Raw genomic sequence first — 26,746 nt, 5'->3', positions numbered from 1 at the left:
GAATTGGGCTTTCCCATATTTGGGATACGTAATAAATAAGTAATTCATTTATTTAATAATTTTTTTTTGTCAAAATCAATTAAAAATTTTAAAAATTATTATTGATTTATTATAATTACATAATTAATTTAAATAATTTTATAATTTATGATCGATTAATTAATTAAGTTTTTTTTTTAGTCCACAAAATTTGATACATCCCGCCGCCGCGCGCTAGAAATTTCATCTACACAATTCGTTCACTTCACTTCACATTAAAAAGCACAATCCGCGAACCTTTCACGCGGATCGGCCTTCCTGACCGTCGAATTCATCACAAAATCCAACGAACGGCCGCGCGTTCAATTGGAGATTGACTCTACTATAAATTCAAACCCAATCTCCTATTCATTTCACCAAAATCAAAACCTCCATTTAGTCGTATCGCATACACTTCTAATTCATTTTCGAGAATGTCTGGCCGTGGAAAGGGAGGCAAGGGGTTGGGGAAAGGAGGAGCTAAGCGTCACAGGAAGGTCTTGAGAGATAATATTCAAGGTATTACGAAGCCTGCTATTCGCCGTTTGGCTCGTAGAGGCGGTGTGAAGCGTATCAGTGGTTTGATTTATGAAGAAACCAGAGGTGTTTTGAAGATCTTCCTCGAGAATGTTATTCGTGATGCTGTTACCTACACAGAGCACGCCAGAAGGAAGACCGTCACCGCTATGGATGTGGTGTATGCCTTGAAAAGGCAGGGAAGGACTTTGTATGGTTTCGGAGGTTAGGTAATAGATTAACTACACGAAAGGTTTTAGATCTCGCCTTTAGATCTGGTTCCTTTTTAGTTTTCTCATTGTTGTTTCTTATTTGGAACTTCTGTAACTTAATCTCGGTTATTTAGAAATGGTACTACTACTCGATTCATGAATTATGCTCCTTCTGAGATGTTCGTCGAGATCTGGAAATAGAACGAGTCGTTTCTTCTAGCCTAGAAACTTAGGACCTACTGCTAATCGGAGAAAATAATCTTGAGCTTATGAACCGCTTTTGAAATCTGTTCCTAAAATTGTGGATTGACTTGGTCTCCCTGTAGATGTGGTGGGAAACATTCAAACGATTACCAACATGGATTAGCAGCCACAAACTTTAATTACGCCTTCTTCGATAGATGAAGGCTGTAAACTGTTAATATAAAAAATCTGGAAAACTTCAATACTGGAAATTAGTCGCTTTGAAATTGATTAGCCTTTTTCGCTTCCCGCTTCTCGGCTGCTCGAGGAATATTGCTAACGTATTTCAAAAGCACAATCCGCGATTGCTTCACGCGGATAAATATTATTGACCGTCAGATTTAACACACCATCCAACGAGCGACATGACTTCCCGCGTAAACAACTTCTTTGCCGTATCGTCGAATTTACACCCGTATGAAAAAAAATTCACATGGAAGACAGCTATTAATTAACATCTTTTTGAGCGTCTTTATTTTATTTTATTTTATTTCATTTGTTTGATTGTTTCAATTTTTCTTTTCACGAAATTTAATGATTTGAACGATTAGCAAAGCATATTTTGTACTAAATGTTCGCATATTAATAAAACATTTCATGATATAACTTTTGGAGGACGAATTTTAAATTTATAAATGTGAAAGAAAGCAAATTAAAATGAAATCAACTACAAAACATAAGTAGCAAAATATTAATTTCTCCCTAAAAAGAGTGATTTAACTAAAATTGTTCAAGAATTAAAGTGAAATTATTATGGGTAGTTAAGAGAAAATGAAGAATGAAATCCAATATTTCAACTCATTAATAGTTGAAAATGTAATAAACTTCGATTTCACAATTTGAACTAGAGATGGTGGAAAATTTTTGAAATCATATTTTTATCTTTCGATTAATGAGTAAGAAATGAATAAAAGGCAGCGAAAATAAATATGTAATTATTTAAAATGAATAAGGATAAATATTGTGGATTCTACCCTTTTTTGATCATAGCTTCTTTGTAGTTCTCAACATTAATTTCTCATCTTCCTGCAACTGCACGGCATCCCCTGACTTCAGTTTTTATTACCCTGCATTTCAGTTCTTATTCTCATTACTTTCTCCCACTTGGTTTCCTCTCCCTCCCGGTCCGACGCAGATAACGCTTTCGGCCCAATCAATTCGAACTTAATGTTCGATATCTAAGTTACTCTATTTCATCTATAGAACTGAAATGCTACGAGACTATTATAAAACCCAATTATTACATAGGATTTGATTGTTGGAAGAGGAGTTTCACATCGATTAATTAAATATTGATCCTGATTTATAAATAATGAACCTCAACTCTATTGGTACGAGGCTTATTAGAAAGATTCGTGGTTACTGAGTCAAAAATGAAAATATTTGCTTTAACCATGAGATATGCATTCAACTTTGTGTTCATACAATATAGCATTTCACTCCACACACACAATGAGAGATGAAGAGCTTATGTGTACTAATTAAGAGTACCTCGTGTTGTAGATCCATGCCCAACAATGGTCAACAAAGCATTCTTCACGCTCACTAACTGGTAGCAACCTCCCAAAAATGATCCCCTACCCGAACAACCACCATACCCCAATGTCGACGTCGGAGAATTGGAGCTCCCCACCGCCTCCTCCCCGTCGTTGTCGTTGTCGTTATACTCCAACGGCAAGCTCTGAGAATCCAACGAGTGGCGACGACGACGCTTAAAGAATTTCGGTCTAACGAATGGCGACGGTGAGGAACAGGAGGACGAGGAAGAGGCGGAGAAGGACGACAAAGTTCGCCGGGGAAAAATAGAGCTCAAAAGGGTTGGTTGGGAAGAGGCCTTGGAGGTAGAATGTGAAGAGGAAGAATAATAAGACGGCGGCGGCGTAAGAGGAGGGATTGATGTTTCTGAGAAAGTATGCTTTGGAGTGCCGGGACGGGACTCCCATCTGAACGGAATTGCACCGGCAGCGCCGCCGTAATACACTCTAAAAGAGGAGTTAGCGGCGGAATTAGCCTCATTTGACACAGCCCTCGACAAGAATCTATTATCTTCATGCTTGATTTCGAGTGATTTTTGAGAGATTTGGTCGTAGTTTCGAGTTTGCATCGTGAAAGAGATCTGAGCTTTGTTGTTGCAGAGATGTGAGAGATTTCAAGATCCAATTCCCATTATTATATCCAATTTACTTACTGTATACTAAGCCTTGAAGTTGTCACACATAAATGTTGATATCAGGCTTTTGTCTTTAGGGGAACCAGCTTAGTAACATTAATATTTGTTTACTAAATTAATTAAAGGGGTGAATATTAATTATGAGTTTTCTTGGGGTGAATATTAATTATGAGTTTTCTTGGGGTGAATATTAATTATGAGTTTTCTTGGGGTGAATATGTGGGTAAAGAATTTAATAAGGGCAGAGTAGATGGGGCCATTTGCAAACGAAGAAATTAAAGAGGGCATGCTGGCAACACAGTTGTGGAAGAGAGGGGATGATTAAAGATGGTCTAATATTTTAAATATTTTAAATAAATTGTTTAATTTAACTCTATATGTAATTATCCAATATTTTATTTGAGCTAATTCGAATGTTGGAGGTTTAAATATTAATTAAATATGTATGCTCATTTTTTGGTATTAATGGTATGAAATTATAAAAATTGGTAAACATTAAACGGATGAAAAATTCATAAGGCTTTAAAAAGAATACGGTGGTCCACATATAGGTAGATAAGAACATTAATGTGTAACAATTATTAGATCGAACGCATCAAAGAATACCCATCGGAATGCTCTAATTAAAGCTCATTCTTTACCCACCAATAATTTTTTCGATTTTGCAAAAAATTGAACAATATTATATAAAGTCGGTGGATGAATGTTCAATAAAATGAAAGCTCAAATATTTTTGGAACGACAAAAATGTTTTTGTCACGAAAAAATGCTTCTAAAATGGTCTGGTTTTCATGCCATTTAACAGGTAAAAATATATTTAATGTAATTTATTTCTTGAGTCAAAAGCTAAAATAATTAGTTGATATTATTAGTGTTTTTTTATTACTAATTTGCGGTTAAAAATGAAAAATAAATTAAAAAAAAAAGGAAATTGGTTGGTTGAGAAAAAGCTATAAGGACACTCGCCGCAATCATGCTCTTATGGCCTTTTTATTTCCTTTATTTTATTTTATTTTGTTTTTTTTATAATCATTTTAATTAAAAGCTATATATATATATATCCAAATTCATCAATTTATTTTCTTCTTCCTCCCATGGCCACAGCTTTTGCCCCCAAACATGCAATTACTTGAATCATTAGCCACTTTTGATATAATTAAAGATATCCTAATTTACGGTTTAAAAAAAAATCATAATTTATTAACTTAACATTATAAAATAATTCAATATTTAAAATAATTCATCCTTTATAATATATTTTAAATTATTTTATTAGTTGTTGAATAATTAATTCATTAATTAATGGATTTAGAAAAGCAAATATGGCACATGCCACCTTATTTTCCCTTTTTTCATAATTGTTTTCTTTAAAAATAAGTAATCCATTATTAATTATAATTATCATTTTTCTTTGACTATTCTTACTTCCACAAATTAAAATCAGCCACGTGGACTTTATGCACTCGGAGTTGCAGAATCGGTCCCCACAGAACACCATCATCACTGCACCCATTACTCCTCCAGGAAGCATTATAGTTTCTGATCATGGACTCGTCTCCTGAAGGTCCAACCCACATTCTCTTTAAATTCCCTTTCGCGCTGAACCAGAACCTGTACCAGACCCCCTTCTTCTTCAATGGCGGAACCACCGGACCCCACAGTACCTCGAACCCCTTGTATAGTCGAAACCAGACCCGAAATGGGCTCCGATTCCGACCCATTTGGGCTCGGACCCGCCGGAAGTGGCGCTTCGACTCCGCCGCCTGGGATTCGGCGAGTGAATTTCAGAGCTGTTATTGACACCAACCCGCCATTCGGGTCTGTCAAAGAGGCCGTCACTCGGTTTGGCGGAAGCGGTCCATGGATACCCTTTTGCAAGGTAAAGAACCACTAATGCCTTTGCTCCTTGGTATTTGTCTCCATTTTTTATGAGTTTCCTTAATTTTTATCCTGTTTTTTTTTTCATGTTTCTTTTATGTTCTGGACTTTTCGTTTAGTTGAAGTTTGAATTCTCTGTCAATTCAAGGATATATATATATATATATGAAATGGTTTTAGATAATGATCTTACACCAATTGATTTCTAATTCAAGATGAACTATTAATGATAAAGCAGCAAGGAATTGAGGGGTTTGATATTAAGAGAATGGAGGAAGAAACAGCAGAATTGGAGAAGGATCTGATTGTGAAAGAATTGGAAACACTTGATGTATTGGAAGAACTGGGTGCAACAAAAAGAATGGTGGAAGAATTGAAAAGGCAGCTACGGAGTGAAGCATTGAAATGCTTTCCATCCCCAAATTTCAAGGAAAGTTTTGGTGATATCATGAACAATCACGAACAAACGTTAGGAGATTCATGTCCATCCCCTGATATGATCTTAATGGAGTTGAATCAAGCTAAAATGAATCTTGGAAAGACAATAAATGATCTGTGTGTCATTCAATCTTCTGTTCAATCTCTGAATAGGAAAATGAATAGAGAGAAGAGCTTGCTGGCCAAGAGACCACACAGGGCAGCGCCCAAGTTTTGTAGGACAGCCACATTGGATGAGCAGCATCACCCAATTCAAGTGACTAATGATGTTGAATTTAAAGATGTATCTGAGGTTTCATTCAATACTCCTCAGTTGAGTCCAATGCGTGGATCGATATCGGATTATTTCGCCGGGGTAGCAGCGAACGAGCGCACGAAGGCTTGTTTGAGGACGGCTGAGTTAAGGTTGATAGCAGCCAGGAAGATGGAAGAGGCTGCTAGAGCAGCAGAGGCAGTGGCTGTAGCTGAGGTTGAAATTCTAAGTGGCATGGAGTATTCAACTGGGTTTTCCCTGCAAGAGCCTGAGACAATGGTATTCAACTTCAAAGATCAATTTGATGGGGCAAATGCTTCAAAATTGACCATTGCAAAGAAGTTGAAGGAAGCAAAAGAAGAGCTTAATCTTGGTAAGAAAGCTTTGGAGGAAGCTCTAAACAGAGTTGAGCTTGCTAATAGAAATCAACTAGTAGCTGAAGAAACTCTACGAAAATGGGTAGCAGAAAACAAAGAGCCTGGGTTTTACTACCACCCTACGCTCAATTACCGTCCATCTGTTCATCAAGATTCAAAGCCTGTTCTAAGATCTGCCATTTCCATGAGAGATGTTCTAAGCAGGAAGCAAGGTTTAAGCGGAGAAAACATTGGAAGAAGTGATAGCCATTGTGAAAACCAGAAGGTTGCTTTGAGTCAAATGCTCCATCTCCATGCGCTAAGAGAAGATCTAAGGTTTCCTTCAAGAACAGAGAATGATAGGAAGGAACAAAAGAATCCCACAACAGAGAGAAAGAGGTTTGGGTTCATCCATATAGCTCTCCCCATGATGAAGCAAAGTAAGAAAAAACCACAACCATAAACACTGTATGTATCTATTTATTCATTCATTAGTTGTCTATGGGTTTTGAGTGATGGTTTTATAATACCACTATGTGATATTCAATCATTTCAACCGTGATATCACTGCTTGTTAAGTGTTTGCTTTGAGGTTTTGTTAGAGGGATTGGTTGATGTTTAATGTGTTTGTTGTTGGAAGTTTATTTATTCTTCTTTTGGTTGCCATATGCTCTGTTCATGCTCTACCATTTTTTTCTCCTCACAATCTTCCACACAAATTTGGTCTATCAATCCACCAATACAATCCTCAATCAACCTTAAGTATAGTTCAATTGGTAAAACATGTTCGGGAGAGATTTCCATACCCTTATAAGAAATGTGTTGTTTTCTCATCTCTAACTAAAGAGGTTTCCACGCCCTTATTAGAGAAATATGTTGTTTTCTCCTCTCTAACCAACGTGGGATCTCACCATCCACCACTCCCTTAGAGGCCCAACGAGGACCCAACGTTCCTTGCTGGCACACCGTCCGATATTTGGCTCTAGTACAATTTGTAACCATTTAAAACTACTAGATATTGTCCTGTTTAGACTTACCCAGACACCCTTATAAGGAATGCCTTATTCGGGCCCATCGTTCTTCCTAGCACATCACTCAATATCTAGCTTTGATACTATTTGTAATCAAATCAAACCTATCACTAGAAGATATCGTCTTCGTTTTTCATTCTAGGCTTCCTCTCAATCTTTTAAAATGGGTTTAGGAGAGAGGTTTCCACACCCTTATAATGAATGCTTGGTTCGTGGAATCTCACATTAATGTTTGAATTCTCACTCCCGACTATCTTTCGAACTTAAAAATATTAATCACATTCAATATTTATTAGCAAAAAAATCACGGTAAACATAACTCGAACATATTAAAGTGTCATTCTACCAACTTAAAAATTGAAACTTCCATATCCTCCGATCCAAAAAGTATCCAAACACGAATACTAAGATTAAGAGAAATTAAATCATTTGGTTTGGTTTATTATTAAGATAAAAAAACATATATGAATTTAATTTATTCTTAAAATTAAAATTATATAAATTTATTTTAGTGACATGTGGTAGATGTATTAGAATTTAAAAATGGGTGTGGAATAAAATGAAATAGGCTTCCCCAATAAAAGGTTACATATGCTCCCCCCACGTACCCATCAATTAAACATAAATATCCATTAAATTGTACAAATAAAAAAATAAAAAGAAAAAAAAAGTGATAATTATCCATAAAGTTCCCAATTTGATATGACTTACCCAACTAGTCTTATATATTCCCGCATAATTTGTAACATATCTTTTATTTAGTTTCTATTACTTCAAAATAATAATAATAATAATAACAATAATAATCCTTAAATTATTATTAACTCTTCATTTTTATATTTCTTATTAATCTTATAAATTTAACCCAACTAATTTACCATATGATTTAGTTCAATAGTTAAAAAATGAGTAACATGTTATAAATATTTTAACAGTACATACAGATAACCGGAAAAGTTTATCTTTTAATAAAGTTTTCTTTTATTAAAATATATCAACTAAAGAACAATATTGACCAAACCTGTAATTAATAATTATATCAATTATTTTATAAATTAAATTAAACTTTTGAAAAGAATAACTTAATATAAATAAATATTAAAATAGCTCAGAACTAGTTGTATAACATACTTTGAAGATAAGTCTTTATGATTTTAAATTTGATTTTACTTGTTATCCTACCGACCACGACTAAGTCAGAGGGCATTGCTTTGATACCTCTTATCAAAGAAAGTTAACTGAGAAAGTATTTTTTTTGGACAAATATGTTCGTGAATTTAGTTTTGGTCTGGGTGATAATTAATTATCGAGTTTTGGTTAAATGGAAGATTAGGGATTGGTGGGAAATGTGTTTGAAATGCCCACGGAATGAATCAAAAACCCTTTTCCCCAATGAATAATAATTAAAAAGATAAATAAAGTTATATATGCTTTGTCACACGTAACCATCAATCCACCTCCATATTAATTTCAACATAAATACCCAATAAAATCTCATAATTATCCATAATCTCTCAAAAATGTGATTACATTAACGATAATCTTGTTTAATTACTACAATAGAATTTATAATTTATATTAATAAAAAAGGGGCTTTTTCTTAAATACTTGTGGCATTTACACGTGCCACCATTTCAGAGTAATGGATGTTAGGCTGGCGTATAAAAGCATTAGCACAAAATTAGGGATGGATTAAATTATAATTTGAAGTGAATTAATTAAATGAAATGAAATTAAATTAAATTAAACAGGCATTATATTATGTGTCAAGCATTTGGCAGCTGTTGTTGTGGGTGGTGAAATTATTCCCAAAAAATGAAAAAGAAAAATTGAATCTTGAGAGGAGAATATCTTCGAACCCTATTATGAACTCGCTTTTATAATTAATTATGATTAATTCACTAAATAAACCCCCAAAAAATGAGATTATATGAGTATTCGATTAATTAGGTTACAGCTATAGATTGGGCAGAAGGGTTTGGATCTGGGTCCCAAGAACTTTGGATTAATTACGCTTATCATTTCCCTCTAATTATATATTAATCATTATCCTTTTATATTTTAACCTAACTTTAATGCTTTTGCTTTTTTTTCTGAAAAGCATGCATATGGGATTGAGACAAAATATCTGTAAATTTCTTTGTATAAAATATCAATTAACTAATTAACTATATATGTGCCGACCAAATATAATTAGCCAAAGTGTGACAAATTAATTAATTAAATGATTAGTATAGTATAGTATAGTATAGTGGTTTTTGTTGCTTTTTAACTTTAACTCTTGTAATATAAGATGATTAATAGTGGATAGTTGAATTAGCTTTCAAACTTTTGGTAACCCATCAATCCATGCATCAATTGGTCAATTACTTTGATGGTGAAAGGATGGGAGTTAAAGTAGCACTTTGATTGGCACATAAAAAATGCTAATCTATAGTTTTTTTTTTTTTTTTTTTAATAGTTCAACTACTTTAGACGGGCTAGGAATTCGGTCGATCTCATCTGTTGTGTATGTTTAATGATAGTAAGTGATGAGATTGGTACGTTATTTAAATAGTTAAATAGTTGTCTATAAATGAATTCTTTAGATTTCGGTATTGGTTTAATATTTAGATTTCTAAATGTTATATTTTTAGCTTTGCGTTTAGTGTTCATATGGTTCCTATGTTTCAGAAGATTTTATGTTTTTTTTATTTTTTTTTTTTATTTTTTGAGTTTTCATTAGTGATCTGATTTTGTGAGCAAAAGTAAGCATGAATAGTGAAAACTTGAGGGTAAAAGTGTAAAATCCTACAACATAGAGACTAAATGGAAACCAAAATCAAAATTCAATGGTGATGATGTAACATTTTGAAATCTAGGGACCAAATTGAATTTAAACTTTAAATTGAGAATTAAAAATGTAACATCCTAATAAATAATCCATTTTAGTCCGTTACATATTCGTCGTCAGCTTCACGGTTTTAACATGCATCTACTATGAAGAGGGTCCTAGATTTACTTCGACTAGTGTCTTGTATCGTCTGATAACTGACTCTAATACCATTTGTAACAGTCCAAGGTCATAGCTAGCAGTGTCTCGCTCGTTTTGGTCCGTTACGTATTGTTGTCATGGGCTCCATATTGATTAAAGAGGGAAACAAAACATTCTTTATGAGTGTGTAGAAACCTCTTCCTAGAAGACGTGTATTAAAATTATGAGGCTAACAGTGATACATAACAGGTCAAATCGATAATATCTATTAACGGTGAACTTAGACTGTTACAAATAATCTCATTAACGGACTAATACATTAAGCTTATTTTGTGGCACATAGGATGGGAAGGATATATTCTATTGTGGGTGTCATTGTCACATAGGCAAAATAATAATAATAATAATCATAATCATAATAATAATAATAAATTGATGTCACTCAACCCAACATGCAATCTTAGCACATTGCCTTTAAATGATTCATCATTATTTTCTACATTATGTTATACGAAGGGACAGCTAAGTACCATCTTCTATAGTTTTCACTATTATTTATATTAATAAACCCCCAACCAAATTCTAAAAATAGAAACGTAACAATAATCTTTTTTTTTTTTTCCTTCATCCCTTAACTTTAACTTCATTATTATTTATTTATTTATTTTTTTTTTGTAAACAATTCTTCAAATTCTCTCCATAAGTGGTATTTACGTCATACTTTAAATTCAATAATATCAATGGGGTCCTTTCCATGACGATCGAACAAAAAAGTTCTAAACCTAATTTAATTAGAAAGATTTTCGTGAGAAAAAAAAATAATTTAAATTTAAAAAATGCTATTTCAATATGTTCGGGAATTTTAGAAATTATTTTATAGTGTATTTTGAAAACATTTTTTTTTAAATAAGAAAAAAACTTTTAAAAATGTTGTTTACAAAATCCATTCCTTTTAAGGGTCAAATCCTAGTGTGAAAAGAAACAAAAATGTTGATTTTCAAGCAACCAAACCCGAAGAAAGAACAGCTTTCGTTGAAAAGAGCATTTATGAAAAGAAAAAAAAATATATAATTTTTGAAATTAAGATTAAAAAATAGTAATTTAATATATTTTTGGTTTTGGAAAAAAGAATAAAACAAAGACGCAACTTAAAAATTGAAGTCACGACAGCCGAAATTTCAAATTATTTAATTATTTAATTATTTAAATTTGTATTTCTGTAGTCAACTACCCACTTCCCAACCAGCTCCCTCTAAGAACAGTGAAAGTGACGGAGGCCGAACCTCCACAAGTTTGCGTATTATTTCAAACCACCTCAATTTCTCCATTTTTATTTTTTTATATTTTTTATTTTAGCATTTATATCTATGGATAATGTTTTTGGTCTTCATAACATTTACACCTACTACATATCCAAATATAACATATTCAATATTTATTCAATTATTATTATTTTCTATGTTCATCAATGTCAGTTATTAAATTCAAACATTTGAAAAAAAATTAATATTAAATTATATAATTCATTTCAGCTGATAAATATTGTGGTCGCTTTAGTGGGAAACCACTATTTGAATTTATAATATTTTTAAAAATAAATGGGAGATTGATTTATATCGTGTGTGGTATATATTTAATACAATAAAAAATTTATTTTTAAAAAGTAATATATTTAAACCACCTACTCAACTAAGTTCCCACTCCCACTAGTGTATCTCTTTTCGACTTCATCTCTCTCATATTAAATTCCATCATCTCACTCTTTTAAATATTTTAAAATTAAAATTTATTACCTCTCCTCTATATATATATATATATATATAAATAAATAAATAAATAAATAATCTCCGACCTTTATATTCTAATTCTTGCCAATTGTTTCGATTATTATTCTTGGTGAAATTTTTTTTTCAATATCGTTTTTGTAATATAATAATTTTAAAAATTTTAAATTTTAAAAAAATATTTTTACTAAAACAAATGTAAATCGAAGTATATCAACTTTTTTTGGAATTGTTGGTGGTAGCAAAGTAATAGTTGTCACTTTCCTTATTTTTCCGGAATTTTTAAAATACAAGTAATATTAAAAACAAGCCTGACATAGCCTGAGAACAAGGAAACTCCAACCGAAACTAGAAAAAGAAAAATATATAATAAAGAATAATTAAAATAGAAATAAATAAATAAATAAATAACAATAACAATTATGAGACTTGACTGAATGAAATTTAACTGCGGAGAGATCCCCGGTTCGAGAATCTATCGTCGTCTTCTTCTCCTTCAAATTTTATTTCTATATATATAAACCAATTATGTGTTGATAGATGCCAGCTTCCCCATCTCCGGACTTGCCTCAACAGACCTTATGGAAGTCCAAACCACCGCGCAACCAGGCCGCCTCGACCGCCTTAACTCCGCCGTCGCCAAAACCTGGATTGGTAGGCGGTTCAAATTAACCGAAAGAAACTCCAATTTCACCACCGAGCTCCGCGCCGGCACCACCACCTTCTTAACCATGGCCTACATCTTGGCTGTCAACGCCTCCATCCTTGCCGATTCCGGCGCCACCTGTTCCCAATCGGATTGCGTCCCTCTCTGTTCCGACCCTTCCATTTCCATCCCCAATTGTTCCGGGTCGAATCTCCGACTCATCCAACCCGATGGGTCCTGCATGTTCGACCCCGTCAATCCCGGCTACGCCGCTTGCCTCGATCAAGTCCGTAGAGACTTAATTGTTGCGACAATTGCTTCGTCGCTAATTGGTTGTGTTATAATGGGCGTTTTCGCGAATCTTCCTCTTGCTTTAGCTCCGGGAATGGGGACTAATGCTTATTTCGCTTACACCGTCGTCGGGTTTCATGGCTCCGGTAACATTTCTTACCAGAGCGCCTTGACCGCCGTTCTAATGGAGGGGTTAATCTTTTTACTCATTTCCGCAATTGGGTTTCGTGCAAAATTGGCGAAATTAATCCCAAAGCCAGTTCGAATCAGTTCCTCTGCCGGAATTGGGCTGTTTTTAGCGTTCATCGGATTACAGAGTAGCCAAGGAATTGGTCTAATTGGCTTCAGCCCATCGACGTTAGTGACACTCGGAGGCTGCCCAGAAGCCTCCCGGGTGTCGGTGTCCCCCGTGGTGAGTTCCGGGAACGGAACGGTAAGTTTAATGGCCGGAGGAACGGCTTCCGGCGGAATACTCTGTTTGAACGGAAGAATGGAGAGCCCAACTATGTGGCTGGGCATAGTGGGATTCGTGATAACTGCGTATTGTATGGTGAAAAACGTAAAAGGGGCTACGATTTACGGGATCATATTCGTGACGGTGGTTTCGTGGATTCGAAAAACAAGTGTGACGGCGTTTCCAGAGACGGCGTCAGGGGAGGCGGCGTATAAGTACTTTAAGAAAGTTGTGGATATACACACAATTAAAAGCACAGCTGGAGCACTAAGCTTTAAGGATTTAGGGAAGCCCCACTTTTGGGAGGCGATGGTCACTTTCTTATACGTGGATATTTTGGATACCACTGGAACGCTTTATTCAATGGCCAGATTTGCAGGATTTGTGGATCAAAATGGGGATTTTGAGGGGCAGTATTTTGCCTTTATGTCTGATGCTACGGCCATCGTCGTCGGATCATTGTTGGGGACTTCGCCGGTGACGGCGTTTATTGAGTCCTCCACGGGAATAAGGGAAGGCGGCAGGACGGGGCTGACGGGACTGACGGTAGCGGCTTATTTCTTTCTGGCCTTCTTTTTTACTCCGTTGTTGGCGTCGATTCCGGCGTGGGCGGTAGGGCCGCCATTGATATTGGTGGGGGTTTTGATGATGAAGGCGGTTGTAGAGATTGAATGGAATGATATGCAGCAGGCAATTCCGGCGTTCATGACGTTGATATTGATGCCGTTGACTTATTCTATTGCTTATGGTCTGATTGGTGGAATTGGGACTTACGTGGTGCTGCATGTACCGGATTGGGGTTGGGCTGGTTTGGAAAAATGTGGACTTGTGAAGTTGAGGAGCCATGTCAGTGCATCTAACGGGCAGCTCCTGGCTGAAGAAGATCCTGCCCGAAAATCTGTACAGCCCGAAGTATAGTTTTTAAAATATTTTATTCCATCATTGTTATAATTGTTTTTTTTTTTTTTTTTTTTAATTTTGAAATATTGAAATGTTAATTATATATAGGTGTTACCTAGGTAGCAGCTACATGGGAACATAGTAGGGGGGACGGCCGGACAGACGCCAAAATGTTTTAGTCAAAGGATTTGACTTTCATTATTATTATCATTATTATGTTCAAATCAAAACCAACCTGTTACCACCTCATTCCTCACCTTTGACATTCAATTTCATCGTATAGTCATGTTCACATACCAAATCTGGCTTGTTTACACTGATTTCTTTGTATTTTCAAACGATAATTCCTAAAGTAAACCTATTCCACAATCGTTTTCAAAAATTGACACCAAACGCACAGTTCTTTTAACCTATACACCACGGGATTAGTTCAAGCCCTGAAATGAATGCTATCTACACGATTGTGTTTCGTACTTGTCATGATACCAGAAACGATGATTCTTGCGTTGTGGTCATGCCAGAGTGGAGTGGCGATTCGAAGGAAGAAGAAGAGGAGGAGGAGGATGCTTCTCCTTCCTTAACTTTCATGTGAGAGCCCCAAAGGCGAACCGAATCCGGACCCACACTTGACGGCGTTATCCAAACAAATTCATTTCCTGAGCAATCACTTTACAGCAATTCCTTTCAATTTAGCCTAAAAAAACAGAGGATGAAGGCATAACATCAATCAAATATGAAACAATGAAACAATGAAACAATGAAACAATGAAACAACGTTTAAGTTAAGACTAAAACAGTGAGATAGTAGTAGTAGGCGTGTAATATGCTGCAAACTATGGAAGGAATAGATGTTTTTTTGACACAACCACACGATTCTGGAATAAGGAAAGGGAATAAGGGGGAGGGAGTTGGGACACGGACAACAAAAGTGAGCAGAACATATTCTTGCATCAAGGTGTTCCATCTGACACAAAATTATGTGGCATGCGTGTTTTCTATTCCAGTTTTTTCTATCCCCAAGCAATAAAAGACCATTTTCGGAGGTTTTTGAGGCATCACACACAAGACAAGACATGGTCCACAACACAACTCAATGGTCTTCTTCATAACTGGGACACGTATTCAGGTTCTTGTCTGAAATGACACCATTACTATGCGTCCAAGTGGCTCCATATTTCCTGACACTCTAGGTAAAGATCCTACCCATCCCCCCTTTTCTATTATTATTATTAATGGTATCGACCTTGGCTTTGCTTTGCTGGGCTTTTCTCCTCCATTTGTTCTCTCTTTTTCTGCGTGTGAAAATAGAATATTGGTCACTCAAGTCACAACACACCCAGAGTAACGATGAAGCTACCTATGGCTGGCAGGCAGGTTGACATTGACAGAAATCTCAACCAACCTAGTCAATGAGTTGACTGATGTTATCCAAATCTACACTCATAAGTTCTACTCTTTTAACTTTATGCATGAAGTACACTGCTTCATGTCTCAACGTGTCTTTTGAAGTCAATGACACAGAAAATTTATCCCAACCATTTCTGGACAGTTCATGTACGATCTAACGAATATACTGAGGAGTATCAGTACTTGAAAATCCCAACATTCTACGTTAGTTTTAACGGCTAGATTTACCGCAAGAACAAAAAAAAGTCAAAACTAGTGCTTTTGGGCAGAGAACACACTAAAGCGTGGCAGTGACAGGCTTTTGTGTTGAATTTGGTGCGCTAAGTTCCAAAACAAGTGTCCGAGGTTGCAGGTGACAGTTTTAAGACATTTGGGAATTGGTTTTTTTCTGCTTGGAACTCCACCAAATTCCTCTTGCTAGCAAAATATTAGACCCTGTCTTATTTTTTGATGTGGTTTGGTTCATTGCTAACCAGATGATTTACACACTCAACACTGCAATACAACAAAGTCTAAACCACCCATCGGCTCAAATGGATACAATGGAGTGCCAAGTGGGTTTGTGTGGAATACCTCATGTGAGTCTCTCCCTTCTCAACCTTTCTAGTTCCTTGACCATCTGCCAATGTTCCAATGACAAAGAGGTTTCTCCGTAACTTGCAGACATCAGGCGACCTATCGTTAGCAACCTGCACAATAATTACAACCATTAAGAGAACTATGAGCAAGACTGAATAACAAATGAATTATGAGATCCCATATCGATTGGGGAGGAGAACGAAATATTATTTATAAGGGTGTAGAAACCTCTCCCAAGCATATGCAATTTAAAAATCTCGTGGAGAAGCCCAAAAGAGAGTCCAAAAAGAACAGTATCTACTAGTTGTAGACTTTGACTTTTACATGAACATTTTGCAACTACTTGCCTGCTTAAGTCTTGGCTGCCTAAGCTCCTATCTGCCTGCTTCGCTGCCACCAAGTCATTTTCTACAACCTGTAAGCCCAAAATTATGAATTTCAAGCACCAGAAGATAATTTCAAGAATCAAGTAAGCCTAAGATGTACCTGCTGCATTTCTGACTCAATGGAATGTGGCAATGACCTTAAATTAGATAAGTACCACCTCCATGCTTCTAGTGCATTCATATCAGTAATTGCGGAAGAACCTACAGATGAAGGTTGGAAAGGCACAACCAAATCAGCTGGCAAAATGTTGGATTTACCCTCTGACAAAATTAGCAATTGGACATCGGTTGTCATATCCATTTTGTAGTACTTGAAATCATATTCAACCTGGAGAAAAAGGTTTATTTAATCAATACAAGGACGAGGAGCAAGTAATTCAACCAAAAACTATAGAAAATATTTCATCTACGTGTATATACAAATAGGCTGCGCCAACACAGATACCTTTTGCGACTCCATTAAATTTTTCAGCAGCCTTGCGTTTTCAACTCCAAGAGAATTCAGTGTCCCTATTTCCAGTTGTGTTTCATCAATCATCAAATGTGAACCTTCTGCCAGCTGAAGAACACCAGGAACCAATCTGTATTTTGTCAAGATATTACACCAATTATTTCAATTTGGATGAAATCAAGGAGAAGCATTAGCCAACTGTCAGCATTATTTCTGTCTTACCGGTTTATCTCATAATCCTTCTTCGGTGCCAGTGAAGCTGTATTTAGATATTCTACTGTGAGTGGTATATATTCCGTGAATGGAAGAAGACACTTGACAGTAAGCCTGAGCTGATTTCCAAAGATTGACATACTTTCGTTGTTAAAACCTGTGAGGTTTAGTGAAAGTTTACCCACGGCCAGGGAATCCACCCTAGCATGCACCTAATCAATAAATTTGTCCTTTAGGATTCAAACCCATACATGATAACATAGTGATAAAATTATTTAGACCAAGATTACCAGAACATAGAAGTAGAGACAAGTTAGGTAATGAATAATTAAAAGGAAATACCCTGACCTTGGATAGAAGATGCAACAACAAAAAGTGAGCTGCAACTCCATCATTGCCAAGAACAATGGTCAGGTGATTTAGTAGAGTGGTACGTATCTCTCGAATTAGATGGGTTGTTGGCTGTTACATAAGAATATAACATACGTACATAAGCGGTACAATATGAAAAAAGAAACAAAAACTACACTAGTGACAATAAAAGAGGTCGAAAGGACAAATCAGACATCACTTGTAGTTATAAAGCACCTCTAACACATGGAAAGTTTGGAAGTCATGAACGGCAAGTTTCCTGTGAACAACACAATGGAGACACGGTACCTATAACAAAGTAGAAAATTGATGCTATATTAATTTATCTAGAACCACTCAAGATCATATAATTCTTTGTTTATGAGTCACTTCCAGAGGTAGCTAACTAGACAGAGGGAAATGATGAAAGAGTTTAACATGTATCAATACCCTGTCGGGAGGAAATTGAACCGATAAGTCCTCACATAAACCATTTGAGAACTCATCGTCGTCATCCTTGTCAACTTTTTGCTCTGTGCCAAGGGTAATGACACCAATAAACTCAAAAACATCATTCAATTTCAACTCAGACTCCACAGTATCATACATCTGCAATATAGATAGATATGCTGAGAATTAAGAAACATTTCCAACCCCACAACACACTTGATAAGAACAATTATATTACAGCCTGATTCAGGATATAGAGTGGGTACTTACCTTAACTAGACAAGGAAGAAAATTTCTTTCAGCATTGTTGACAGTGCTTAGACTAGATACAGCCACAGAGGAAATATTTGGAGACTGTAAGCCGGGCGAAAGTTGTTCGTCTTTCTATGAAATGAAAGAGATGATAACAGAAGAATAAGTTAAATTAAAATACACCAAGAGAGGTAAAACAGCAAAACGTCCAACAATATACAAGCATTCTGTTTGATGTTCATTATTTGGTATAACCTCTTTATGAACAATGAAACAAGAATATAAAGTTTGCATCTCATTTTTCTATTGTGAAAGGTGCTGTGCAAGTTAACTTCTTAAACTCCAAAAGATGATACTCAATCTGAAGTAAAAACTACTGACAGAGTAAAACTAATAAACGTTTAAAAAAAGAAGATCGCTCACCATCTTTTTCGCACAGGAAGAACTTTGAAGCTCATCACTTGAAGCCTGTGATTTAAATAAGATGTCAGAAGGCAGCAGCTGCTATTCCCTTTATTATAAAACAGAGAAACAGAGTAACTAATCCCTACATAAAAGTGATTAGAGCCAGAGTAGTGCACAACAGACCAAAGCGCCGCAAAAGAAATTGAATAATTAACAAATCTATTATTTCAGGAGAATAAGCAAGCTACAAGCTGTTTACTAAAATTATTTGAGCTGTCGTGCTAAATGTCAGAAATCTCTAAAGGCACATGAATAAATCTAATAGATATAAATACAAAAAGTACTGAACAAATACAGATTGAAGAAGCAATTTATGATATATTTGGTGTTGATGGGGTCATGGATGAAATGAACAGCTAAAAGTTTAAAATAAAACGAGAGCAAGTGATAGAGGAAAAAGTACAAGCAAGTCCATAGGATCGACAGAATTTTCATCCAATCTGCAACGCTTTTGTTTGTTTTCAGATGTCCCCTCAGCACTCTGATTGATCTCTCCTAAACGCGAGGATTCTGTCCAAGAATTCTGACCTGGAACCTAACCAAAATGATAAAGAATGCACTCAAAAAAATGCCATCAAGCACACAAACAAATTCAAAGGGAGAAATTTTGCAGGAACAGCTTACAAAGAAGGGGTAATTATTGAAAACTCACAGGCACACAGTACAGCAAACGGCGTTCCCAGATGCGCATATCCGGGGAAATTCCTGTCGGGCATTGAGAAGAATCCGTAAACTTGGTGGTTTTCCAAGTGGAGCCATCCTTCACAATACCAGAGAGAACCTTAACAAACAACAAAACAGCAGTATCTTAAACAGAAAATTGCTTAGTAGCAGATAAATAAAATTACCTTGTAAGCGCCAACATAAAACTCATTTCCCAGCATGTCTTGAATCATTCCCTTGAACCGAACAAGACAGTTGGGCTGAACCCATTTAACGCTTGAAGCGTTCAAAATTGGAACCTACGGAAAGCTACTCGTCAAATGATCGATTCGAAAACCTAATGACATTAAACCCTTAATTCTTACAGAATACTAAGAACGCGAGAAAAAAAGTTAACGAGCTCAACTGATAAACCTCACACAAGAGCATCTAGTGATTTGTGCGAATGAATACCCATAATAGAAAAATGAAATCCACTGCTCAAAAACTAGATAGCGGGGAAGAATTTGTTCGTCTTTTTAACAAATTGAACAAACACTGAAAAAAACATTCCAAACACAGAACATATGAACGTAAAATTGGAAGTTGATTGAACCTTAGATAGACCATCTTGGTCAAAAAGGAAGTGACGAAATGGATCGAGCGCTCCCCAGTCCTTGCCATCAAAAGACGCTGGATTGGAACCCGATGATATCGCCTGGTCGAAGGTTGATCTCACAGCACCAAGAGGGTTAACAAGGAAATCGTAGGGTAGTCCAACCATGGTTGCGCGCTCTCTCTCTCTAGCTCTGTCTCTATCTCTCTCCGAACCGACATGTTCATTGGACATCCTAAATGGAAATGTAGCAGATACAGTCTACAGAGATTTCCCGCCAAATCAAGGAGCTTATGCCTCTTCGTTCCCGCCATTTTCCCTCCATTTCACATTAGACCTCACCAGCCGGGTCAACAGTCCTGCACCTTACCAGCCCGGCCACCAGTTCACATTGGACCTGAGCTGGGCCGCCAGTTCACATTGGACCTTACCAGATGGGCCTCCAGTTCACCTTGAACCTTACCAGCTAGGCCCTAGATCACTTTGGGCCTGACTAGCTGTGCCGTAAGTTCACCTTGAACCTGACCAGATGGGCCGCCAGTTCACCTTGAACCTAACAATCTGGGCCGCAAGTTCACCTTACACCTGACAATCTGGGCCGCCAGATCACCTTGGACCTTACCAACTGGGCTCCAGATGACATTGGACCCTACCAATAGGGCTCGAGTTCACCTTGGACCTTACCAACTGGGCCTCCAGTTCGACATGACAAGCTAGGCCTTCAATCCAAATTGGACCTGACCAGTTGGGCCGCCAATTCACCTTGGACCTTAAAAGCTGGGCCTCCAGATGACATTGGACCGTACGAACTGGGCCTCCAGTTCACCTTGGACCTTACCAACTGGGCCTCCAGTTCACATAGGACTTGACAAGCTAGGCCTCCAATTCACATTGGACCTGACCAGTTGGGCCGCCAGTTCACCTTGGACCTGAAAATTTGGGCCGTCAGTTCACCTTAGACCTTACCAGCTGGGCCTCCAGATGACATTGGACCTTACGAACTGGGCCTCCAGTTCACATTGGACCTGACAATCTCGGCCTCAAGTTCACATTGGACCTGATCAGCTGGGCCTCCAGTTCACATTGGACCTGACCAGATGGGCCGCCAGTTCACCTTGGACCTGACAATCTGGGCCACCAGTTCACCTTGGACCTTACTAGCTGGGCCTCCAGATGACATTGGACCTTACCAACTGGGCCTCCAGTTCACATTGGACCTGACAATATGGGCCTCGAGTTCACATTGGACCTTAAAAGCAGGGCCTCCAGATGACATTGGACCGTACGAACTGGGCCTCCAGTTCACATTGGACCTGACAATCTCGGCCTCAAGTTCACATTGGACCTGACCAGCTGGGCCTCCAGTTCACATTGGACCTGACCAGATGGGCCGCCAGTTCACCTTGGACCTGACATCTGGGCCACCAGTTCATCTTGGACCTTACTAGCTGGGCCTCCAGATGACATTGGACCTTACCAACTGGGCCTCCAGTTCACATTGGACCTGACCAGTTGGGCCTCCAGTTCACATTGGACCTGACCAGCTGGCCTCCATTTCGCATTAGACCTGACCAGTTGGGCCTCCAGTTCACATTGGACCTGACCAGCTGGGCCTCCATTTCACATTAGACCTGACTAGCTGGGCCTCTAGTTCACATTCGGCCTGAGCAGCTGGGCTGCTAGTTCACATTGGACCTGAGAAGATGGGTCGACAGTTCACCTCGGCCCTGACAATCTGGGCCACCAGTTCACCTTGGACCTTACCAGCTGGGCCTTCAGTTCACATTGGACCTGACCAGATGGGCCGCCAGTTCACCATGGACCTGACAATCTGAGCCACCAGTTACTCTTGGACCTTACCAGCTGGGCCTCCAGATGACATTGGACCTTACGAACTGGGCCTCCAGTTCATATTGGACCTGACAATCTCGGCCTCAAGTTCACATTGGACCTGACAAGCTGGGCCTCCAGTTCACATTGGACCTGACCAGATGGGCCGCCAGTTCACCTTGGACCTGACAATCTGGGCCACCAGTTCACCTTGGACCTTACTAGCTGGGCCTCCAGATGACATTGGACCTTACCAACTGGGCCTCCAGTTCACATTGGACCTGACCAGTTGGGCCTCCAGTTCACATTGGACCTGACCAGCTGGCCTCCATTTCGCATTAGACCTGACCAGTTGGGCCTCCAGTTCACATTGGACCTGACCAGCTGGGCCTCCATTTCACATTAGACCTGACTAGCTGGGCCTCTAGTTCACATTCGGCCTGAGCAGCTGGGCTGCTAGTTCACATTGGACCTGAGAAGATGGGTCGACAGTTCACCTCGGCCCTGACAATCTGGGCCACCAGTTCACCTTGGACCTTACCAGCTGGGCCTTCAGTTCACATTGGACCTGACCAGATGGGCCGCCAGTTCACCATGGACCTGACAATCTGAGCCACCAGTTACTCTTGGACCTTACCAGCTGGGCCTCCAGATGACATTGGACCTTACGAACTGGGCCTCCAGTTCATATTGGACCTGACAATCTCGGCCTCAAGTTCACATTGGACCTGACCAGCTGGGCCTCCAGTTCACATTGGACCTGACCAGATGGGCCGCCAGTTCACCTTGGACCTGACAATCTGGGCCACCAGTTCACCTTGGACCTTACTAGCTGGGCCTCCAGATGACATTTTACCTTACCAACTGGGCCTCCAGTTCACATTGGACCTGACCAGTTGGGCCTCCAGTTCACATTGGACCTGACCAGCTGGCCTCCATTTCGCATTAGACCTGACCAGTTGGGCCTCCAGTTCACATTGGACCTGACCAGCTGGGCCTCCATTTCACATTAGACCTGACTAGCTGGGCCTCTAGTTCACATTCGGCCTGAGCAGCTGGGCTGCTAGTTCACATTGGACCTGAGAAGATGGGTCGACAGTTCACCTCGGCCCTGACAATCTGGGCCACCAGTTCACCTTGGACCTTACCAGCTGGGCCTTCAGTTCACATTGGACCTGACCAGATGGGCCGCCAGTTCACCATGGACCTGACAATCTGAGCCACCAGTTACTCTTGGACCTTACCAGCTGGGCCTCCAGATGACATTGGACCTTACGAACTGGGCCTCCAGTTCATATTGGACCTGACAATCTTGGCCTCAAGTTCACATTGGACCTGACAAGCTGGGCCTCCAGTTCACATTGGACCTGACCAGATGGGCCGCCAGTTCACCTTGGACCTGACAATCTGGGCCACCAGTTCACCTTGGACCTTACTAGCTGGGCCTCCAGATGACATTGGACCTTACCAACTGGGCCTCCAGTTCACATTGGACCTGACCAGTTGGGCCTCCAGTTCACATTGGACCTGACCAGCTGGCCTCCCTTTCGCATTAGACCTGACCAGTTGGGCCTCCAGTTCACATTGGACCTGACCAGCTGGGCCTCCATTTCACATTAGACCTGACTAGCTGGGCCTCTAGTTCACATTCGGCCTGAGCAGCTGGGCTGCTAGTTCACATTGGACCTGAGAAGATGGGTCGACAGTTCACCTCGGCCCTGACAATCTGGGCCACCAGTTCACCTTGGACCTTACTAGCTGGGCCTCCAGATGACATTGGACCTTACCAACTGGGCCTCCAGTTCACATTGGACCTGACCAGTTGGGCCTCCAGTTCACATTGGACCTGACCAGCTGGCCTCCATTTCGCATTAGACCTGACCAGTTGGGCCTCCAGTTCACATTGGACCTGACCAGCTGGCCTCCATTTCGCATTAGACCTGACCAGTTGGGCCTCCAGTTCACATTGGACCTGACCAGCTGGGCCTCCATTTCACATTAGACCTGACTAGCTGGGCCTCTAGTTCACATTCGGCCTGAGCAGCTGGGCTGCTAGTTCACATTGGACCTGAGAAGATGGGTCGACAGTTCACCTCGGCCCTGACAATCTGGGCCACCAGTTCACCTTGGACCTTACCAGCTGGGCCTTCAGTTCACATTGGACCTGACCAGATGGGCCGCCAGTTCACCATGGACCTGACAATCTGAGCCACCAGTTACTCTTGGACCTTACCAGCTGGGCCTCCAGATGACATTGGACCTTACGAACTGGGCCTCCAGTTCATATTGGACCTGACAATCTCGGCCTCAAGTTCACATTGGACCTGACCAGCTGGGCCTCCAGTTCACATTGGACCTGACCAGATGGGCCGCCAGTTCACCTTGGACCTGACAATCTGGGCCACCAGTTCACCTTGGACCTTACTAGCTGGGCCTCCAGATGACATTGGACCTTACCAACTGGGCCTCCAGTTCACATTGGACCTGACCAGTTGGGCCTCCAGTTCACATTGGACCTGACCAGCTGGCCTCCATTTCGCATTAGACCTGACCAGTTGGGCCTCCAGTTCACATTGGACCTGACCAGCTGGGCCTCCATTTCACATTAGACCTGACTAGCTGGGCCTCTAGTTCACATTCGGCCTGAGCAGCTGGGCTGCTAGTTCACATTGGACCTGAGAAGATGGGTCGACAGTTCACCTCGGCCCTGACAATCTGGGCCACCAGTTCACCTTGGACCTTACCAGCTGGGCCTTCAGTTCACATTGGACCTGACCAGATGGGCCGCCAGTTCACCATGGACCTGACAATCTGAGCCACCAGTTACTCTTGGACCTTACCAGCTGGGCCTCCAGATGACATTGGACCTTACGAACTGGGCCTCCAGTTCATATTGGACCTGACAATCTCGGCCTCAAGTTCACATTGGACCTGACCAGCTGGGCCTCCAGTTCACATTGGACCTGACCAGATGGGCCGCCAGTTCACCTTGGACCTGACAATCTGGGCCACCAGTTCACCTTGGACCTTACTAGCTGGGCCTCCAGATGACATTGGACCTTACCAACTGGGCCTCCAGTTCACATTGGACCTGACAATATGAGCCTTGAGTTCACATTGGACCTGACCAGCTGGGCCTCCAGTTCACATTGGACCTGACCAGCTGGGCCGCCACTTCACCTTGGACCTTACCAGCTGGGCCTCCAGTCACCTTGGACCAGGCCATCTGGGCCTCCAGTCACCTTGGACCTGACCATCTGGGCCTCCAGTCACCTTGGACCTAACCATCTGGGCCGTCAGTTCACCTTGGTCCTTACCAGTATGGCCTCCAGATGACATTGGACCTTACCAGCTGGGCCTCAACTTGGACCTGACCAGCTGGGCCGCCTGTTCACCATGGACCTGGTCGTCTAGGCCGGCAATTCACATTGTTCCTTACCAGCTGGGCCTCAAGTTCACTTTGGACCTTGCTAGCTGGGCCTCGAGTTCAGATTGTACCTTACCAGCTGGGCCTTCCTCCAGTTCATATTGGACCTTACTAGCTGGGCCTCCCTCCAGTTCACATTGGACCTTTCCAGCTGTTCCTCCCTCCGGTTCACATTGGACCTTAACAGCTGGGCCTTCCTCCAGTTCACATTGGACCTTAACTGGGCCTCCAGTTCACATTCGACCTTACCAGCTGGTCCTCCAACTTTCAGCCCAATTATGTCTGAAATGCAAAAATTAATTTAGCTTGAGATTGAATTAAATTAATTTACCTTACCAGCTGGTGCCTCAAGTCAATATAGCATAGTTTAAATTAAACTATAGATTGATTTCTTAAATTTTAAAGTTGTATTTAACCAGTATTAAAATTTTAAATAACATTTAAAATATTATCAACTATCTAAAAAGTTTTTAATTCTTAAAAATAGTTCTCATAAACAGTGATATATTCTAATTTTATTAAATTTTAGACTTTTAATCACAAAACTAATAAATGATTTAGTTAAATAATGACGTCATTAAAATCGTCAAATTACAGAATGAAGAAATAGCAATGAAAATTCGTGAAGAGAGTGCCTGTACTTTAAGCTTGCCGCCCAAGCTTTTCGCACTCTCAAAACGCGTAGCACCGTCACAGCGCAGCACCTGCAAATCCAATGTGGACTCAAATGGTCAAATTGTGGGTCCATCCATTTGAACAGTAAGCATGACGTGTCCCAGCTCCCCCACTCTCTCTAATTCACACGCTCTCACGCGTCACTCTCATATCCCACCTCAACTAACTTCTTTTTTCTTCAACCACTTCGTTGCAATAACTCGTGAAATTTTCATCAATTTTAAAAAATTAGTAATAGTTATTTAATTTGTTAAAAAAAACCTAAATTATTCCATATGAATTTATATAGTCAAAACAAAAATAAATTTATAATCATTCAAGTCAATGCACTTGAGAGAGAGTAGGTTGTGAGCCTCACACACAACACAGATAACGGGCGACTCTCAAGTGGTGCGCCATCCGATTATGTTTGGGCCAAGTTAGAGAAGTGTCATGATGCGACCGAGGAGGACGGTGCATCATCCAACATATCAAGAGTGTGCATTGAAGCTAAGTCGAGGCATACACAAAATTCGAGAGAACGAGGCAAAACTAGTGTTGAAGACAAGCTCGAAGAGGGGTCGGGTAGAGCCCCGAGCTATAACCTCAAAAGTCGGGGTTTCAATATGAATTTTGGCATGTGGCTCGAGAATTAAGTCTCTCTATATGAAAGATGAAAGCTCACCAAATTTAGTGTCAATTAGATATCTAATGGGCTATGCACAAGGTCGTATGCTTGCTTGTCTAAAAGACGTCTACTCGAGAAGGATTGAAAATGCCTCAAAATGTACTATAGACATGGTGTTGGCTCTCCCCCCCCCCCCCCCCCCGGGCGTGGGAGAGCGTCACGGAACAAGTG

The 26,746-nt window shown here is 39.6% G+C and overlaps 5 protein-coding genes across 6 annotated transcripts; 3 read left to right on the top strand and 2 right to left on the bottom strand.

Moving 5' to 3' along the window:
* The first annotated feature begins 387 nt into the window (after positions 1-387).
* LOC111805747 (histone H4) lies at positions 388-907 on the top strand. The gene has a single exon (XM_023691361.2). It carries the CDS (start codon positions 453-455, stop codon positions 762-764), a length of 312 nt encoding a protein of 103 aa, XP_023547129.1. The 5' UTR covers positions 388-452; the 3' UTR covers positions 765-907.
* A 992-nt stretch (positions 908-1,899) lies between these two features.
* LOC111804354 (uncharacterized) lies at positions 1,900-3,227 on the bottom strand. The gene is made up of 2 exons (XM_023690205.2): positions 2,481-3,227; positions 1,900-2,056 (listed from the first exon to the last, which is right to left on the bottom strand). The coding sequence occupies exons 1-2, from the start codon at positions 3,091-3,093 to the stop codon at positions 2,052-2,054; spliced, it is 618 nt and encodes a 205-aa protein (XP_023545973.1). The 5' UTR covers positions 3,094-3,227; the 3' UTR covers positions 1,900-2,051.
* Positions 3,228-4,690: 1,463 nt separating this feature from the next.
* LOC111787474 (WEB family protein At2g40480) lies at positions 4,691-6,750 on the top strand. Its single transcript, XM_023667445.2, has 2 exons — positions 4,691-5,038; positions 5,276-6,750. The coding sequence occupies exons 1-2, from the start codon at positions 4,796-4,798 to the stop codon at positions 6,545-6,547; spliced, it is 1,515 nt and encodes a 504-aa protein (XP_023523213.1). The 5' UTR covers positions 4,691-4,795; the 3' UTR covers positions 6,548-6,750.
* Positions 6,751-12,179: 5,429 nt separating this feature from the next.
* On the top strand, positions 12,180-14,413 carry LOC111811103 (adenine/guanine permease AZG1). 2 transcript variants are annotated; one of them, XM_023697842.2, is made up of 2 exons: positions 12,180-14,176; positions 14,273-14,413. In XM_023697842.2, the coding sequence occupies exons 1-2, from the start codon at positions 12,455-12,457 to the stop codon at positions 14,285-14,287; spliced, it is 1,737 nt and encodes a 578-aa protein (XP_023553610.1). In that variant the 5' UTR covers positions 12,180-12,454; the 3' UTR covers positions 14,288-14,413. The 2 variants fall into 2 exon arrangements, with proteins under 2 accessions (XP_023553610.1, XP_086984659.1); XM_087128533.1 differs by having other exon boundaries at positions 12,181-14,413.
* LOC111811094 (mini-chromosome maintenance complex-binding protein) lies at positions 14,216-20,265 on the bottom strand. Its single transcript, XM_023697825.2, has 15 exons — positions 19,977-20,265; positions 19,567-19,680; positions 19,371-19,478; positions 19,122-19,253; positions 18,677-18,721; positions 18,272-18,385; positions 18,002-18,160; positions 17,789-17,860; positions 17,549-17,662; positions 17,210-17,412; positions 16,982-17,117; positions 16,637-16,864; positions 16,498-16,565; positions 16,145-16,260; positions 14,216-14,858 (listed from the first exon to the last, which is right to left on the bottom strand). Exons 1-14 carry the CDS (start codon positions 20,208-20,210, stop codon positions 16,146-16,148), a joined length of 1,842 nt encoding a protein of 613 aa, XP_023553593.2. The 5' UTR covers positions 20,211-20,265; the 3' UTR covers positions 14,216-14,858; position 16,145.
* Positions 20,266-26,746: the final 6,481 nt, after the last annotated feature.

The sequence above is a fragment of the Cucurbita pepo genome, chromosome 1, assembly GCF_057944985.1.
Source record: "Cucurbita pepo subsp. pepo isolate OVF chromosome 1, ASM5794498v1, whole genome shotgun sequence".
Lineage (NCBI taxonomy): Eukaryota > Viridiplantae > Streptophyta > Magnoliopsida > Cucurbitales > Cucurbitaceae > Cucurbita > Cucurbita pepo.
The sequence above is the reverse complement of the archived record's forward strand: the minus strand, read 5'-3'. Positions and strand labels throughout refer to the sequence as shown.